General features: G+C 57.8%; 1 protein-coding gene across 1 annotated transcript; it reads right to left on the bottom strand.

Annotated features, from left to right (window-relative positions):
* Positions 1-87: 87 nt before the first annotated feature.
* Positions 88-18,346, bottom strand: NARF (nuclear prelamin A recognition factor). Its single transcript, XM_077854728.1, has 11 exons — positions 18,189-18,346; positions 16,745-16,825; positions 14,422-14,565; positions 11,723-11,855; positions 8,356-8,490; positions 6,198-6,316; positions 5,041-5,170; positions 3,884-3,947; positions 2,951-3,088; positions 2,547-2,704; positions 88-1,327 (listed from the first exon to the last, which is right to left on the bottom strand). Exons 1-11 carry the CDS (start codon positions 18,213-18,215, stop codon positions 1,086-1,088), a joined length of 1,371 nt encoding a protein of 456 aa, XP_077710854.1. The 5' UTR covers positions 18,216-18,346; the 3' UTR covers positions 88-1,085.
* Between the last annotated feature and the right edge of the window lie 2 nt (positions 18,347-18,348).

Genomic DNA, 18,348 nt, shown 5'->3' with positions numbered 1-18,348 from the left:
TCCAGGCCAGTGTTGCCGGGGAGGGGAGGGGTCAGCCCAGGGGACAGCGCACCGGCCCTGGCGGGGAGACCACTGCACACGCTCGGACACGTTCTCCAGCTGTTTATTCCCTCATTGGTCACCGTGGAGGAGGAGCCCCGACTACGGATATATTGAAAGAAAGATAATCGCACACAACACCCAGCTATGGCCCGGGCAGGGACAACACGACACGGAACACAACAGACACAGAGCCTGCGGGGGCTGCACAGAGGGCTCCGGAGCAGCAGCACCACCGCGGCTACCACGGTCCAGGTGCTTTGAGACCAATTCCAGGCCGTGCGTGGAGGTCTGTCACTTCAAGGACAAGCCCCGACGTGAGTGGCCTGTGCCTCTCCAGCGGCTTCGGCCCCGTCTGTGGGTGAACGGCCTCACGTGCCCCTCGAGGCTTGCTCACAGGGGGCAGGGCCGGGCAGGAAGGGAGGGACTGCGGTGACCCCCCCGGCCCCTCCTCCTGGGGCGGCACCCCTGCCAGGCCTTGTCCACCCCTAACAGCTGAATGGAAAGTGCACATCTGGGGCCAGGACACCGCGGGCCCAAGGCCTGGTCGCTGGCAGCCCAGCAGCGAGGAGCGAGGCCACCGTCTCCAGGTCTGCGTATCAGCCTGAGTCCAAAACGATGCAGTGGATGCAGGTTCTGGCAAAAGCCTTTCAGGAATAAGTGGCCAGTGCCCCGCACGCCCCGCGGCCGCGCGTCTCCTGCCGTCTCGGCCGTTTCCTCGTCCATCGCTCTGAGGCCCGTGAACCGGACCTTCTGGACACTTTTTGGATTTTTTTTTTAAGCCTAAAAGATAGTAGTTTGTCTTCATTCTTGTTCTTTGGGATATTTTTCAATCTTAAGATAAAAGGATACTTAAACTGGGGCAATCCTTCTCGTGTCAAGATATTCCAGCCACACACACGTCATGACGTTAGCACCACATCAAACCAAGTGACGGGGCCACCAGCAACCAGGGGCAGAGACTCCTGAAAGCTGCGGAGCCGAGCGTTTTCCCGCAGTGTCTCTGCTCCCAGGCTCCGCGGTGCCTCCCTCCGGGCGGTTGACCTTTACCACTTGATATCTCGGCTGAGCGCAGGGAGCCCGGGCCCCTGGTACTTGGTGTGCAGGGCCTCCTGGGCCCTGGGTGAGTCGGCCCCGTCCAGCCACTCCTGGTACAGCTCCTGCACGTGGGCGCTGCTCTCGGGGGGCCGCACGGGGATGTCCGCGTAGATGCCCTCCATCTGCCGCAGCAGCGCCTTGTCCGCGCGCCCGTCCTCGGTCTGGGCTTGGCCTCTGCCATTTAAACATCCTGAAAGACAAGCAGGGAGCTTATTCTTTTCCTCCTTTTGCTTTAAAGGGATGGTTTTGGGGCAGGAACGACGGCAGCAGGCGGCAGCGTGCTGCCCAGGCCAGAGCTCTGGGGCCTCCGGTGCTTACCTACGTGTGGCAGACGGGCAACGGTTTTTACCTAAAGTGGGGTGAGCTGCCAACCTCTCGACCTCTCGACCCAGAGAGCAGGGGGCGGGCCACTGGGCAGCCACACCCCTGGGGTCTCACAGAGCCTCCGGCTACTCCCAGGGAGGGGTGGCCCCCCAAGCTCCGCCCCTGGGAGCGGTACTCCTCCCAGGTCTGCGGCTCACTCTTAGGCTCCCAGGTGTGTAGACTGAGGTCATGACCCAGAACCAGCGGCTAGTCTCCACCCTGGCCGAGCCCCTCTCAGCACACCGCGGGCCCAAGGCCTGGTCGCTGGCAGCCCAGCAGCGAGGAGCGAGGCCACCGTCTCCAGGTCTGCGTATCAGCCTGAGTCCAAAATGATGCAGTGGCCCACCAGCTACACGTCCGACCCTGCTGGTTCTCCCAAGGTTTGCCCCCCTCTCCAGACCCTCAGCCCCGGGCTCCCCAAGATGTAGGCACCGGTGAGTCTGCCCAGCCACCACCCATGGCTCGGGGGCTGGAACCCTCCCCCTGCACTGTGGGCCCAGCTCACCCAATGAACCTCATCCTCACTGGGTCTGCTGCTCCGCACCCCGCACGCCCTCCCCAAACGCCGGCAGGTTTTCACCTTGGCCCTGCCTCCACTCCCCAGGCCGGCTTCAGTCGTGTGGGCCTCCCCGCCCGCAGAGCCCAGGACCCTCTCCCAATACCCACACCTACTGCACCCACACGTCTCTGGCCTCCGCTTGGGACCCCTGCCCTGGTGCCTCCCGCTGGCCTCCGTGTCTCATGTGGGTCCCCCTGCCACCCGGGGCAGAACCTGGCAGCAGGTGGGGCCATCTAACCAGGACCAGGCTCTCACCTGGTGCCCCCAGCAGCGGCTCTTCGCTGGGACTGTGATCCCAAGGGTTTCCTAAGGGGACCCCTGGCTTTCTTGCCACACGGTGAGGGAAGCAGAGCCACTGTGTCACAACCACCAGGGCAGCACCCGCGGTCCTACCCAGCTGTCAGCTGAGTGAGGCTTGGGGGCCCCTAGGGCCCGTCTCCTAGAGGGCTGTGAGGGGCACAGTCCCGCCCAGACCCCCACGTCTTACCCCCCGCGCAGGCGAGCACCTCCACGAAGTGGTACGGGAACCTGCCTTTCTTCAGTTTCAGAACCACGTTCTGGATGTTTCGGAAGCCGTACGCAGCAGCGAAGCGTAACAGAACCTCTCCGTTCTTTTCAAGGGTCACCTCCTGGAAGTCTTTGTTCCTGGAAGATGAACAAAATGGACTTTGATCTACAGAGTCCTTCCCCTGTGGCTGACAATCGTCTTCCAAGCTAAGTTTGAAAGTTAGCAAACTGAAAAGTCTGTGAATAAAAACAAGGCTTTTTGATCTTGGCTCTTCTAAAGCCTATAAATAGGACAGCCCCCGACGCCCACACCCTTGCACGGCCACGCGCGCCCACACACGCCCGCCCCGTGCCCTGGACAGAGCGCCGACCGCACTCACAGACCTCAGGGTGCGGTAGGTGACCTCCCCCACATCCTCGTCAAACAGCTGCTTGGCTGCGTGTCTGAAGACGTGCGCCAGGTACCCGTCGGAGCTGGCTCCGTCGTGGCGCCTCACCTCCTCCTCCTTCAGGCCTCCAAACCTGGCCAGGCGGAAGAGCAACAGCAAGCATGAAGTCAGGTTCCAGGTTTATGATCCCCACGCAGAGGAACTCCTTTACGGATATTTAGACTTTGAGTTTTCCCCACCAACATGAGCGGTCACCTGGGGCCTCATCGCGAGGCCCGCTCGGCATGCGGCCTGGTTACTCCCTCCTCTGCTGCGCCGGCATCCGCGTGTCCCCAGAACAACCTTGACACTTGGAGACAGAGCCGGGACTCTGAGGGCCACCCGGGGGCACGTGCACGTGCCCCAGTGGGGACAAGGACAAGCACAGGCTCTGGCCACAGGCTCTGAAGCCAATGAAATTCCAGACACCTCCGTGAAGTTTCCATACGAGGGCCATGACTGCTAAGCGGCCCACGTCTGCCGTGCGCGGAGCCCGAGGCATATGTGGGGCGGCGGCAGCGGTCATCCATCAGATCACCAAGACAGCAAAACCCTGGCCCTCTGTTCTCGGCACGAAGGGCCTTGAGGGAGCTGCTCTTCCCCAGAGGGGACCCGGCCTCAGGCTGGCCCGGACGCCAAGGCCAGGAACACGCGAAGTTCAGGAGTGGGGGTGCGGACACGTACACATCCCTGCGGCAGCCCTGGCGCCCACACTCCCAGCGCCAGCTCCACTCACCGGGGCCGCGCTCACGTTTCACTGGGGACACGGCTGAGGGTCATGGTGGGGGCTGAGCCGCGACACGGGAAGCGGCAACCCCAGGTCGGGGCCCCCCCGCCACCCCGTCTCTCTGCCGCCCACAAGGGGCCCCTCCCTGCAGAAGTCACTCACACAGTGTCGACGGCAGCATCCTTCACCGTGAGGTCACTTTGCTCCATTATTTGAGCGATTTCACCTACAGACAAATGAGGCGTAAGGACGCGCAAATAGGACATCGCTTCCTCGGGAGCTGCTTCCAAAATTACGTCCCCACTGGAGATTCTGTTAAGGCGACCTTGGCCACGGTCACTCTGTGGAGGGCAGGAACCCATCTCTAGCGCAGGATCACACTAATGTGTGGAAACTTCTGATAAAACGTAAGAGAAAAGTTCAATTCCTCCCTCTGCTCTTGAAACCAGGGATTTTGCAAATTCTCTCTCCACGTCTTTGTTTCTGAAGCAGAAATCTTGTGCCTACAGCCTCCCGTGGACAGATGACCAAGACACAGTGGCTACATTTATCACGTGGGGAACGGGATGTGCAGCAGTGGACCGAGAGTCAGAACCACTTTCCTACTTCCCTTTACATGAGGGCCCCCAGAACCCCTTGCTGGAAACAACGAACGTTTTTACCAACCGCCGTGGCATCGTACTCGCACGAGAGGACTCAACATGTGAGAAATGTAGTAAAATGGACTCTGCATCCAAGAGGGAGGCCTGCCTACGGTCCTCACGAAAACCCACCCTTTGGCAGGTGTGCGCATGACCTCTTGTGTCCCTTCCACGGCGCCTGTGCGCTGGGGGCCCTTCCAGGGGGTCCCCATGCTGGAGGCTAAGGTCAGGGGATCTGCACCCCGAGTCACAGCTCCTACAGGGTGCGGGGGCCCGTCTTCAGAGCCCGTGTGAAGTACACCTCGCACGGGAGTAGCCCCCCCACACCGCCTTGTGACTGCGGCGTCCCGCTGCGCTCCTGGGGGTGCCAGGGAGCCACCAGCACCCGCGCACACAGGGGCCCTGTTGCGGGCTCTCGGCCTATGTGCAAGCGCAGGGCACAGTGCAGGGGCTGCCGGCAAGGTCACTGCAGCACCAAGGGTCCCCTGACTCCAAGTGAAAGTGCCTCACTGTGTTGCCAGGCACACGTCTGGTTCATCAGCAGAGCCCCCGCTCACCCGGACCCCACGCTGTGCGAGCACTGTCCCTCTCTACTTCCCTGCAGTCAAGCCCTCGGGATCCTGTCGTGACTCTAGAGGACGACCACCAGAGGCCCCAGGAGCACCCAGGCCCCCTCACCTGAGGTTAATACGCAGTCAGCACTCCGGAAGCCATGTGGAGCGGTGAGGAAGTCTTCTCGAAGGGCCTCCAGTTTCTTATCGTAGCAAGGAGCCACAATAACATGGAAAATCTTGTCTGGGGACAGGTTCTGGGGAGAAAGAGCAAACCTGGTTTGCGGCTGTGGGCAAGCGAGGAGGGGCAGCTGCAGGCCCTCCTCAAGGGCGAGGCCACGTGGGCTCTGCACCCAGCAAGGGGCAACATTGGGTCCACGCGTGGTGCCGCCTCGCTTCCCCCAAAGCCTGGAAGGTCCGTGGCCTGGGGACGCCAGGGCGGGGCTGCAGGGAGCTGAACCCGTCTCCCTGCAGACCCTGAGCCGGATTGGCAGCCACACCAAGGGCTCCTGTGTGGAGGGCAGAGCCTGAGGACGGTGCCCATCTGCCCATCCGCCCATCGGTCCGTCCACAGGCCCACAGGACTGCTTACCCTCTAGGGCTGGCAAACTCCTGGACCCCCTCAGTAGGGGGGTAAGCACAGGATGAAGCCCCACAGCTCATTTTTCTGCCCGTCCCCCCACCGTGAACAAGGACGTCAAAGGCACGTGGCCTCTTGAAGCTGGCCCTGGGCCTGCGGGACCCTAGTTTCGCTGTTCCCAGTTTCTGCAGGGCCAGACCTCACTGGTACCCTGGAGAAATGTATGATCTGCATGAGGAGGACTGTGGGCACCCGGGCAGCTGGGCACAGACCACAGGAGGGTCCAAGCCGTGGGTGGCATCCAGGCATCAGGGACCTCTGGGAGGACCCAGGCCTGGCCTCTGCTGGGGCTCCCGGGGCAGCCCCATGGCTGCAGGGGGTCTGAGTAGACACCTGGAGTGGGGAAGGACAGCACAGGGACCCGCTGAAGATGACGTGCCACCCATAGGGGAGGGCTGGGCAGCTGAGGGACGTGGAAGACCTTGGGGAGCCTGGCTGGAAGTTTAACCATCACATGAAGGTGCAAGTGGCTAAGGGAGTCACAGACCTGCTCGCTGTGCTCTGGGGGCAAGGCCGGGGGCCCCCCTTAGCAGGATGGACAACATTTCCACTTGGTCTGGGGGCCAGAGCACCCTGGACGTGCCCGGTGGGAATGTCCACCATCTCCTGGGCATGCACTGCCCTCGGGGAGGAGGTCAGCTCACCTGCTGCCTGGCGAAATAATCCTTCACCAGAGAGCCCATGATCTGTTGAGGAGACTTGGCGGTACACAGGTGGGGGGTAACGGGGTGGCCCAGCACTCGTTCGGCGTATCGGACCCAGCCTGGGGAGAGAGCAGGCCCGTCAGCTCCTCACAGTGGCTTCCTCCTCCTTCCCATCACACACAGGAGAATTCTGAGCGCCCAGACCCCGTCACCTGGGCCTCACACCTCTTCCTTCGACCTCCAGGGAATTCGCGGCAGCTCCCCGGCCAAGCCACTTTTCCTCAGCACCCCGGGCCCATGGGGACCCCAGGTGCACACACCCTAGACGGGAAGATGCCCCTGCTGGCCCGACCAGAGGATGGAGGGGAAGGACGTGCAAACCGTGTAGCGGGTCCCCCCAGAGAGGAGGACAAGCTTGGAGGAGCAGCCGTGAGGCATCTTCCCAGGGCCGCGGCCCCACTCCCCCGTGGGCTGCGAGGCTCTTCTGCTGCCAGCAGCCACGCTCTGATGCGGCAACAGCCACAAAGCCCGCCCAGCTTCACTCACCTACTGGAAGTTAACAGGCAACCACTGCCCACTTTTCAAGGCAGTGACCTAAGAGGACGTCCGCCCCGAGCGATGGCGAGCAGAGCACCAGCACACTCGCTCTATGCTGCTGGAGGGCCCAGCGCGGCAGCGAGCACTTCCTGAGCTGCTGGGGGCCACTGTGCCCTCCGGGGTCAGCCCCGCTGCTGTGGTTCCCACAGGGAACACGGGCCAGAAGACTGCGGGGGCCAGAGCTTGCACCCTTCTCCTGGGCACAGCCGGGTGAGAGGCAGAGCACATGGGACGCCTGCTGACCAACGTCGTGGGGCGGACAGCTGCCGAATGACAAGCTGCTCCTCAGCCAGGGACAGCCAGCCACCTCCCCGGGACCACTCCTCGCCGGGAGGAACAGCAGGCGCCAGACGATGCGACAGTCCTGTCTGAACAAACTCAAACGGGAGCCATCACCTGCACGCAGGCCTGAGTACGCGGCGAACGTCTGCGGTGACCCACAGGAGCCCCTAGGCCCGAGGTCACTGGAGGGACTCTCCTTATCCCGTGCCTCTCAACATTAAAAATGAAGAATTACCAAAAACGGTGGAGCCTTTGGCGGCCCGAGGCCCCTCCCACCACAGGTGTGGCCCGGTAAGGCCCTGGCCTGCACCCGTAGACACGGCTCTCGGGCAGATGGCATCTGTGCTGCGGGTGCTGAGGGCAGGCCGCTGTGTGCCGGCCGGGGGACCAGCAGGGACGTGGAGGAGGAACCAGGGCCCAGGGCGCCCCACATCTCTAACCACACAGGGTAGCACTTCCCCGAGGACCTCTGACCTAGAACTCAACACAGCCCACACCGGCCCTCATGGAGACGTGGCTGCGGGTTCACAGCAGCACGAATGTGACAACAGCATCCGCGTCCTTCCTTGTAAACAGCTGACCCCCCGCCCCCGCCCGCTGGCCATCCTGATGGGACAGGATAGGGGGATGTGCCCAGAGAGGCAGCCTGGCACCAGGCACCCAGGAGCTCTGCAGGTATTCTGCGGGGCACCGGGCAGAGATAACCCCCACAGGAGACATTCCATCCCTGTGTGCACAGCAAGAGCACCAGGAGCCCGCGTGACAAGGCCATGCCCAGAGGGCCAGCATGGGACTACCCACGGCCCCGTCTGCCACGTCGCACGCATCCTCTGACCCTGAGGTTGCTCTCATTTCCTTGCATTGTTGTAGAACAATGTGGATTTTGACAAGGTTTAGTTTTGAACCAAGTCTCACCTCATGTCCCTGAATCTGACATGCTTGGGTATAAAGACCTCCTGAAGCAAAGTGCATCTAGGAAGAACATTCTAGAAGCTCGAAAGCTACACGTAAACAGACTTGGACAGCTCATACCCTGAATACGGCAAGAATCATCAAGTGGGGGGGGTGGCCGGTCTGCACCGGGCAGGGGCTGAGTGGGGGGCTCCGGGGTGGGCCTGCTGGGGTCCCTCCCAGCGCCCCGCTCCCTCCTGATCTAGGATGCCCAGTGCCTTGGGCTGTGACCTCTGGCCTCACCCACCTCCGCTCCTGCCCCCAACACGGACCCGTGAAACACGGTGCCTTCAGCGAACGGAGGCGCGCGACGGCCCCAAGTGCTCACCTGGACAGGCGGAGGTGAGCATGGGCAGCGCGGGCTCTTCCTCGCTGTGCTGCTGGTATCGACGCACGAACTCCTTTTGACTCTCCAGGATGCTGAAATCCGCGGCTATTGTTGTATCAAACACATAGTGCACCCCTGCAGGAAAGAGGGCTGCGTTCAGCTTCCCATCACCTCACGTGGGACCCCCTGCCAAAGTCTGCAGGCTCCGGACCAGACTTCATGGGCAGGTCCAGGGCACCCCGGCCTAGCTGCTCAATCTCGCCTCCTTTCCACCACGAACCGCAGAAGCCCAGGACTGTGTCTTACCTCCTCCTTCAAACAATAAACACGGGTCGTTTCTCAACAAGAAAATACGTATGTTTTCTCTTGCTCTCTCTATGTCTACACGTACATAAACACCTCACAGAGGCCATAAAATTAATGGAAGGTTACAAGGTACCACGCACGCTCTTCTGTCAGTGGTTAAATTCCAGTCTGTGAGGATCCTTGAATCTTTGAAATAAAGTCAGTAAATTGGCAGACCATACTTTTCTGATGGCCTAATTTTTATGCTGAATTGTAACTAGCTTTTCTTTTTTAAGCTATCTTTTAAAAAATAATATCATAGGGCAGCCTGGGTGGCTCAGTGGTTTGGCACCGCCGTCAGCCCAGGGAGTGATCCTGGAAACCCAGGATGGAGTTCTGCATCGGGCTCCCTGCATGGGGCCTGCCTCTTCCTCTGCCTGTGTCTCTCATGAATGCATAAATAAATAAATAAATAAATAAATAAATAAATCTTTAAAAAAATACTATTTTAAAAGGTTTTTTTAAAGTTTTTTTTAAAAAATTTTTTACTTGAGACAGAGAGAGAACATGAACAGGGGAAGCAACAGAGAGAGAGGGAGAAGCCAACTCCCCTCCCACTCCCCTGAGCAGGGAGCCCGACTCAGGGCTCAATCCCAGGACCCTGGGATCATGACCAGAGTGAAGGCAGAGGCTTAATCACCCAGGTGCCCTATTAAGCTACTTTCTAGCATTTTTTTTTTAACGATTTTATTTATGATAGAGAGAGAGAGAGGGGCAGAGAGAGAGAGATGCAGAGACACAGGCAGAGGGACAAGCAGGCTCCATGCAGGGAGCCCAACGTGGGACTCGATCCTGGGTCTCCAGGATCAAACCATGGGCTGAAGGCAGAGCTAAACCACTGAGCCATCCAGGGTGCCCTCTTCTAGCATTTTTTTAAAAAGATTTTATTTACTTGTGAGACAGAGAGCGAGAGCAGGGGGTGGGGGGTGGGTGCAGAGGGAGGAGCCTGATGTGGGACTAGACCCCATGACCCCGAGATCATGACCTGAGCTGAAATCAAGAGTTAGAAGCTTAACCAACTGCAAAACTCATGGACTTCTTTTTTTTTTTTTTTTTTTTTAAGTTAATTAATTTATTTATGATAGAGAGAGAGAGGCAGAGACACAGGAGGAGGGAGAAGCAGGCTCCATGCCAGGAGCCCGATGCGGGACTCGATCCCGGGACTCCAGGATCGCGCCCTGGGCCAAAGGCAGGCACCAAACTGCTGAGGCACTCAGGGATCCCCGAGGGACCTCTTTTTACCTAACTTTTAAAAATAGGGATCCCTGGGTGGCGCAGCAGTTTGGCGCCTGCCTTTGGCCCAGGGCGCAATCCTGGAGACCCGGGATTGAATCCCATGTCGGGCTCCCGGTGCATGGAGCCTGCTTCTCCCTCTGCCTATGTCTCTGCCTCTTTCTCTCTCTCTCCCTGTGTGACTATCATAAATAAGTAAAAAATAAAAAAAAAAATAAATAAATAAAATAAAAATAAAAATAAATTTTTCTGGGGCACCTGGGTGGCTCAGTGGGTTAAGCATCTGCCTTCAGCTTGGGTCATGATCTCAGGGTCCTGGGCTCAAGCCCCACATTGGGCTCCCTGGTCAGGGCAGAGTCTGCTTCTCCCTGTGCCTCTGTTCCTCCCTCTGCTTGTATTCTCATGATTTATCTCACATAAATAACATTTTTAAAAAATACATTTAAAAAAATAAATTTTCTTAACACTGGCACATAAGCCTGAACCAAAACAATATATTTTTAATAATTTTTTTAAAGATTTTATTTATTTATTCATGATAGTCACACAGAGAGAGACAGAGAGGCAGAGACACAGGCAGAGAGAGAAACAGGCTCCATGCACCGGGAGCCCGACGTGGGATTCGATCCCGGGTCTCCAGGATCACGCCCCGGGCCAAAGGCGCGCCAAACCGCTGCACCACCCAGGGATCCCTATTTTTAATAATTATAACAAAGTAAATTTAAGAGCTTTAATACCTGTACCCAGTGCAAATCTTAAAATTTAAGATTAAGTTAAATTAAGTTAAAATTAGTTAATTTTTCTTAAAAAGAAACATTATAAAATGTAAGTATCATCTTAACAACATACGAGGGCCAACTCTTTACTTAAAAAATTCATCCCCCCCCAAAAAAAAATTCATCCCCAAAATAGGGCCTTTCAGTACGAGAAGTGAGAGTGTCTAGGAACTTTTTGGTCTTTGGTAAAGCCCAGCTGCCCTGAAGCTTCTTCAGATCATGTGCACAAGGAATGACTGCCCCACACTCGTAGCCGTGGCCGTCTGGAAGCAGGCAGTGAGTGGAGAAGCCACTCCACCCAGCGCTCCAAGGAACAGAGGCTATGTTTATTCTAAGGGTCCCCTTATTAGTAACCCCCCATGTGGTTAGGTCTTTAAAAGCCACGGTAGGGGCGGCTGGATGGCTGTCAGGTAAGCATGTGACTCATGGTTTCAGGTCAGGTCGTGATCTTGGGATCCTGAGATCGTCTCTTTCCCTCTGCCCCTCCCTCGGCTCACGTGGTCACACACACACTCTTTTTCCCTAAAATATACACATCCTAACAAAAAACATCTGCAAAAAAACCAGAAACTCATGTGAGCAAGTATCTCCAGTTCTCATGTTTGAGAGGGAGGACCTTCCTTTGTGCACAGGACACTGCCCGTCCTCTCTCTGCTCTTCGGAGAGCATCCTGGGAAACCAGATGCCGATCGTCTTGCAGATGTGATGCTCTATCATCTGCCAGATGCTGTCTGTGGGCCCTGGGAGCCCGGGCAACACTGTACTCCTCAGTGAGCGCAGGAGCCACCTCCACGTCCCCAGCCACCCCATCACGGGCTGCCCCTGGATGGCCAGCCACAGACAGCACACGACACTCATCCGCACAGCAAGGGCGGAAGGGAGGCCCGACGCCTGCGGGTGAGCGGCAGAGTCTGAAGTCCCTGCCCCTGCTGTGCCCTGGGGAGCTGAACTCTGCAGATACGAAGGGCAGCCATAAGCTGGCCTTGTCAACTCACAATACCAAGGTGCCTCACCAAGACTTTTGAGGAAGCCGCAGAGTCTTCTGGAAGCATCAGTCACACTGAGGCGGAATTTGGCAGCAAAGTAAGGCAGAGACTGAGGGCACACCGACACTGCCAGCACCTTGTGCTGTGAAGGGTCACATTTCTGGAGGAACAGAGAAGAGGGTCAGATGCGGCTGAGTGGTGATGGAAGTCGGCCACACGGGTGTAGCAGGTGTCCTCTGAAAGACCGGTAGCACATACCTGCACTAGCAAGTGACTGAGAAGGAAATGGGAAAAAATTAGGATGAAAAGGTGTGACATCCCAAAAGATTTTGTCAATCTTTTAAAAACAATATTCTTTCAATAAGTGCCAATGCCTTGGATGAAAGTGGGTAACTTTAGGAGAAAAATAAATAGGGGCAGCCCTGGTGGCGCAGTGGTTTGGCGCCGCCTGCAGCCCGGGGTGTGATCCTGGAGACCCGGGATCGAGTCCCACATCGGGCTTCCTGCATGGAGCCTGCTTCTCCCTCTGCCTGTGTCTCTGCCTCTCTCTCGCTCTCTATGAATAAATAAATAAATCTTTAAAAAAAAAGAAAAAGAAAAATGAATATTACAATATTGGCCCGTAAATAACTGAAATGACCCTACAATGATTAAAGACACTCATACACCAATATATGTCAATTAAAACAGAATATAGACACTGAAACAGCATCTAGAATCTGTCCCCAAAGAGGCCGCAATTCCCGCTCAGTAGGGCAAACCATAGGATGCACATTTCTTTTAAAGAGAAAGGAGAGGGATCCCTGGGTGGCGCAGCGGTTTGGTGCCTGCCTTTGGCCCAGGGCGCGATCCTGGAGACCCGGGATCGAATCCCACGTCGGGCTCCCGGTGCATGGAGCCTGCTTCTCCCTCTGCCTGTGTCTCTGCGCCTCTCTCTCTCTCGGATTATCATAAATAAATAAAAATTTAAAAAAAATAAATAAAGAGAAAGGAGAGAGACCCTGAAGCGGGCTCTGTGTTCAGCACGGAGCCTGACACAGGGCTGTGACCCCACGACCCTGAGATCGTGACCCAAGCCAAAACCAAGAGTCAGACGCTTAACCGACTGAGCTACCCGGGCGCCCTAAATTGTGGGGTATTTTTAAGGAGCGGATCATTCTCACTTTCTATAAACTGTTCTAAAGGATACCGTACGAACACGGAACAAGGCTGTCAACACCCTGTAACCAAAAGTAATACCGGCAGCTCAAGAAATCCCTAGAAAAGTCTGATCAACTCATCACCAACACAAGGGACAGAAGGCAGGAGCAGCTTGGGCCAGGTCGCCGGTTAGAGTCTCCCACGCGACCTCCGAGCCGGAGCTCAGGGCAGACACCGGGTTTCCGCGACGGAGCTGCGCGGTCAGACGCCACCCGGTCGGTAAAGGGGAGGCCCCAACAGTGGTGTTCGGGGGCTGAGGACTGGGCCGCTCAGCAAGGGAGCCCCCACCCTCGGCCGGGGATGCGCAGGCCCAACTGGATGTGGGGAAGGGGTGGGATTCCCGCCTCCGAATCACCCCACAGAAACGTGGAAGCAGGGATCGGGGTGGGAGTCCCAGCCGCTGACAGAGGAGGCAGCTCCGGGCGACCGACGCCGGGCTTCCTCTGCCTGCGCCCCCTGGGGGTCTCCAGGCCTCACTCCGCTCTCTCAACGTGCCCTCCTCTGAGGGAGCCGCTCTGGGAGCGGCAGGGCGTCGGCCTGAGCCCAGGGCCGCGGGCGGCAGAGCAGAGAACGGAAACCACGGAGCCTCGACAACAGCCTGGCGGCTGGCTCATCCCGCCGGAGCCTCCCCTGCTTCCAGGCTCATGAAATAACCATTTCCTCATTGCTTATACTGGTCTGAGTTGGGAACCCACCTTCTGCAGCCGAAATGTGGATTGGTGTGCACCTGCCAGAAGGATCTGCAAACATCTACTCAATAGTTAAACTTTATAAGCATTTCCACTGACGTTGACTCAGGCGTCAGCATCGGGGGGGGGGTGCTAAGCTGCCTGACAAACGAGCCGAGTTCGTTCCCTGCAGTAAGACAGGGAGAGCCACTTTGCTCAGAGAAGGACGAGGAGCAGGTGGGGACCCCCGGGGAACCCGACCACCAGGAGGCAACAGACACACCGCGACAGCGGAAGGTCGTGCATTGCTCTCTGATGCCGGGACCTTGAAGTGCTGGAGGACGCATCCAGGAACAGGCCCCAGGGGTGGCGGTCCACCACGCAAACCCACACTCCTCACGGATCTGCCTCGCTCCGGCACCCCGAGTGTTACGAGAGGTGGGGGAGTGCCTGTGGCGCCTGCATGGCTGTGCGCCGGGTGGGGCGCGGAGGGCTTCCCAGGAAGTGGCCGTGAGTGCGAGGGGAAATGCTTTTCGGCCCCTCTGCCTCACTTGCCCTTTCACCTGTGCTTCTGTCAGGAAAGCCACTGGCCACAGCTGAGCGGCACGGGTCTACAGGACAGCCAAGGAGGCACAGCCGAGGGAGCATCGCCTGACAAGCCCGTTGCACCAGAGCCCTGCCTCTGGGAACAGACGAGGCATCCTGCCTCCTGCCACGTCGATGAGGGAACTGGTGCCCGGGTGGGGGCTCTGGACAGGGTTTACCCCAGTGAGGGCCAAGCCGTGTGCCCTGGGCCCCAGCAGAGGCCTCCGCGCCTCACCTCCACCCCTAGGGCCACCAAGCGCCCGGAAGCCCTACCTTATTGAGGTTCAGAACTCGAAAGAAGTCCTTGACGTTCTGCTGAGAAACCTGGAGTCCCTCCTCCGCGGTCACACAGCTGTCACACGCCAGGCAGTCGCTCAGAAATATCTTGGCATCAGCCAACTTATGGAATTCTCCCTTCTACAAAAGAAAGATGTTTTCATCTAATTCTTCTTCAGTAGAAACCTCTAACGCGTGCTCCTCTAGGGAGAATGTTAGCACGAGAGCAACACAGAATGCAGACGAGGGTCACCCTGGGCAACATAGAGCCAGGCCTGGAGCTCCGGATACCGCAGTCGCACAGAACAGGCCACAGTGACACCAAGGAGGGACACAGGTGACACGCCAGGGTAGGAGCAGGACAGCACTGTCACGTGGTGGGAAGAAATCCACATGCCCGAGTCCGGGGAGCTGGCCCGGCTCCCCTGCTCACTGTCCCCTCTGTCACCCAGGGACTCCCACTCTCAGCCTGCTCTGTACCCCCCTGGGGAGCCCACCTGCCCGTGGCTCCCCAGGGAAGCTGCAGCCCATCTCAGGAGGTCTGCACACCCCCCGGGGAGGCCAGAGCTGTCACTCCGGGGGTCTGGAGCACGTGGCCTGGCACACGCCTAGGGCCTAGTACCTGCTGCTGGGCTGCACTGAGAATCCTGGCCCTGGGTCCCTGCAGGGGCGTCCGTGAGCCCAGTCTGCACGGTTCCCAGCACGACTTCCTCAGGCTCTCCTGGGCCAGACCCCCTCCCACCTGGCCTGCTCCTCCGGCCTCCTACACATGTGCCAGTGCCCCCACTGCCAACAGCTCTCCAACCTCACCTCCAGTGGAGCTCGTTCCCTTCCCAGGCTCCGGGAAGCTCCACCAACTGCCCCCAGCGTCCCGTGCTGCACGCGCCCTCCTGCCTTCAGCACTGGTGTGGCGCCCAGGCCTCCCTGCCCTGTCTCCCAGGTCCTGTCCTTCACTCTCCCCTGCTTGAGCCTCCCCCGACATAGGCTCTGTCCACACCTCCCCCATGCCTGGTGCGTGCACCCCGCCCCTGAGCTGCTCACCCTACTGGGGTGCCGCCCACTGTGCTGGCAGGGCGCTGCTGAGGCTGTGCACACACCTTATCTGCACCACCACAGCCCTGAGAGGGAAGTAACCCAACTCCCCAGGTCACTGATAAGGAAACGGGGCCCAGGGTTTAGATGTCTGTCCTAGGGGATGTGGCCAGAGGGCAGGTGGGGGAGGTGCCAGGCACTCCCTGCCTTTTCTGCCTTTGCGCCCTGGTGCCGGTCACATCTGCGGCTTGCCCGGCCCTACAGCTGCCAGGGCACAGGACACAAGAGGGGAGAGATCGGTTCCTGTCAGGATCACCAGACTAAAGAGAAACCTGCGGCTGTTTGTCCCACGGTGCCTGCGCTCCACTAGTGGTCAGGACCAGTCCTTTCCAAGGGAACAGTGACCTCTGCTACCCAGCAAACTTAAACCATCACTACTAGCTAAGGACAACTTAAACTCTCAAGAACTCAGCTAGGGAAGAAACCACTAGAAAAATGAACTTACAGGACCACGAGATCTGAATTGTTTTATAGATTATCTTCCTAAACTCCCATTTTACAGAACGGAATTTTTCATTAAAAAAAAAAAAAATGGAGATTTAGGGGCACCTGGGTGGCTCAGCAGTTAAGCATCTGCCTTTGGCTCAGGGCGTGACCCTGGGGTCCCGGGATCGAGTCCGTCGGGCTCCCGGCATGGAGCCTGCTTCTCCCTCTGCCTGTGTCTCTGCCTCTCTCTCTCTCTGTCTCTCATGAATAAATAAAGTCCTCAAAAAATTAAATTAAAAAAATGGAGATTTAAGTATTATAACGTTATTTTTAATAAATGACTAAAGATAGTATTTTTCTTTTTTTTAAGACTTATTTTTATTTAATCATTTGAAAGAAAGAGTGTGCAAGAGCACAAGCAGGGGGAGGGTCAAAGGGAGAAGCAGACTCCCTGCTGAGTAGGGAACCCGATGTGGGGCTCAATCTCAGGGCCCTGAGATCATGACCTGAGTTGAAGGCAGACGCTGCACCCAAGGCCCCCCAGGCGCCCCCTTTTTCTTTGTTCTTCACGCAGTTTGTTTTGGCGTGGTGTATTCTGCGAAGACTTGCTCTCGGGCCCTTCTGTCTCAAAGGTCATGTGCTTACGAATGACCATCCTGCATACCCGTGGCCCCTGGCAGGGACACCACCACAGCATCTTCTTTCTTAGGGCAACGATGTGCAGGGGACATGACCCCACCAAGAGGACAAAAACAGCCACAGCGTTTACCCCAGGCTAATGCAAAACTGAGAAATCACTTGCCTCTGCATGGTCCTGGGCCAGGCTCGGTACGCTGACTGACGCATTCTCTTGGTCCTCGGTCTTTGTTTTCTTATTACATTCCTTGATAAAGCAAAGGAACATATAAAAGTACGACTTTTAACCGGACTCTCAACTTAGAAAGGTGTATACGTACGCTCTGAACCATTCACCTCCTGCGCAGAAATCTTTTCTACAGAAACAAAAGCACCTGGACTTGTGGACACACACGCACATCCTCCTCTGTGTCCTTGCAGTAACTGAAAACTAGAAGTAACGGGGCCTTCCACCAACAGGTAAATTAACACTGACAACTGGGACGCCTGTTATACTTAGAATACAATGAATGAACGAATTGTGTGTAATGCTCTGAAAATGTCTCTCTCTATAATGTTAAGCAAAAAAAAAAAGCAGGGAGGGCGAAATGATGGAATATTTATGCAACCCAACTTTTGAAAAAATTAAACAGGGGCAGCCCTTGTGGCCCAGTGGTTTAACACCGCCTTCGGCCTGGGGTGTGATCCTGGAGACCCGAGATTGAGTCCCGTGTCGGGCTCCCTGCATGGAGCCTGCTTCTCCCTCTGCCTCTCTCTCTCTTTCTGTGTCTGCCATGAATAAATAAAATCTTTAAAACAATAATAATAATAATCCCCATTCCTTGCCGAATGGCTCTTTATGTCATCAGAGCCTAGGAGCAAGTGTGGAAGGCTACCGCAGTTACTATGGTTACCTAGGTGGAGCCAAGGACCAGCTCCCCTCCTTCCTACCTCCCTGTTCTGTCACTATAATGATGGAAGTCGCATAAACACTCCTCAAAAACATGTTTTGACGATTATTTTAATCATCCACATCAAGAACAGTGCTTGCTGGGGCTGCCCTGAGTGGTTACTCAGGTTGGTTCGCTTTACCGGTTCGCTGGTGTTTCTTTTGGCTTCAAAAATATTTTGAAAGGACAGACAAGAGCACCGAGAACTGGAAAGACCAAGCATGGGCCCAAATGTAACGTGACCCCGGGGCACCTGCAAATGCACCCGCAGGTGCAAGTGTCCGCGGCTTACAGGCCACCTGCGGTCGCGCTCTACCCACTGGAACCAGGACTGAGCCCGCGAGGTGACGAGGTGACCCGGACGCACAGGGGCCGGGAGCGGCCGATCCCAGAGCCGGGGACCGGGGGACGGGGTGACCCGGGGGACCGCGCCGCGGCCGGCACCGCCCGCTCGGGGCTCCAGGGTTCCGGGAGGCCGGTGACCGCAGGCAGGGCCGACCCCCAGCAGCCCCGCCCCCGGCCGGGCCGCCCCGGACCGCGACCTCCCGACTCCGACCAGTCCCGCCCCCGCCCCGCCCGGGCCAAGCTCCTGACCCTATGGGGACCTGGACCCCGACCCCGACCCGGCCGACCCCCGGCCCCCAGCAGCCCCGCCCGCCGCCGCGAGCGCGCGGGGCGCACCTTCCGCGTGCAGTGCTCACACTTCATCTGGAGCGGGGCAGGCGCGGGGCCACGGCTCGGCCTCTGAGCAGCTCCGGGAGACTCGGTCACCGACGCCCGGCGCCCGCCGCCCTTTGTTGTAGTCACCCCCGGCGCGGCCCCACCCCCGGCGGCTGCGCTC

The sequence above is a fragment of the Canis aureus genome, chromosome 16 (genome assembly GCF_053574225.1).
Source record: "Canis aureus isolate CA01 chromosome 16, VMU_Caureus_v.1.0, whole genome shotgun sequence".
NCBI lineage: Eukaryota > Metazoa > Chordata > Mammalia > Carnivora > Canidae > Canis > Canis aureus.
This window is presented reverse-complemented; position numbering and strand designations above follow the sequence as displayed.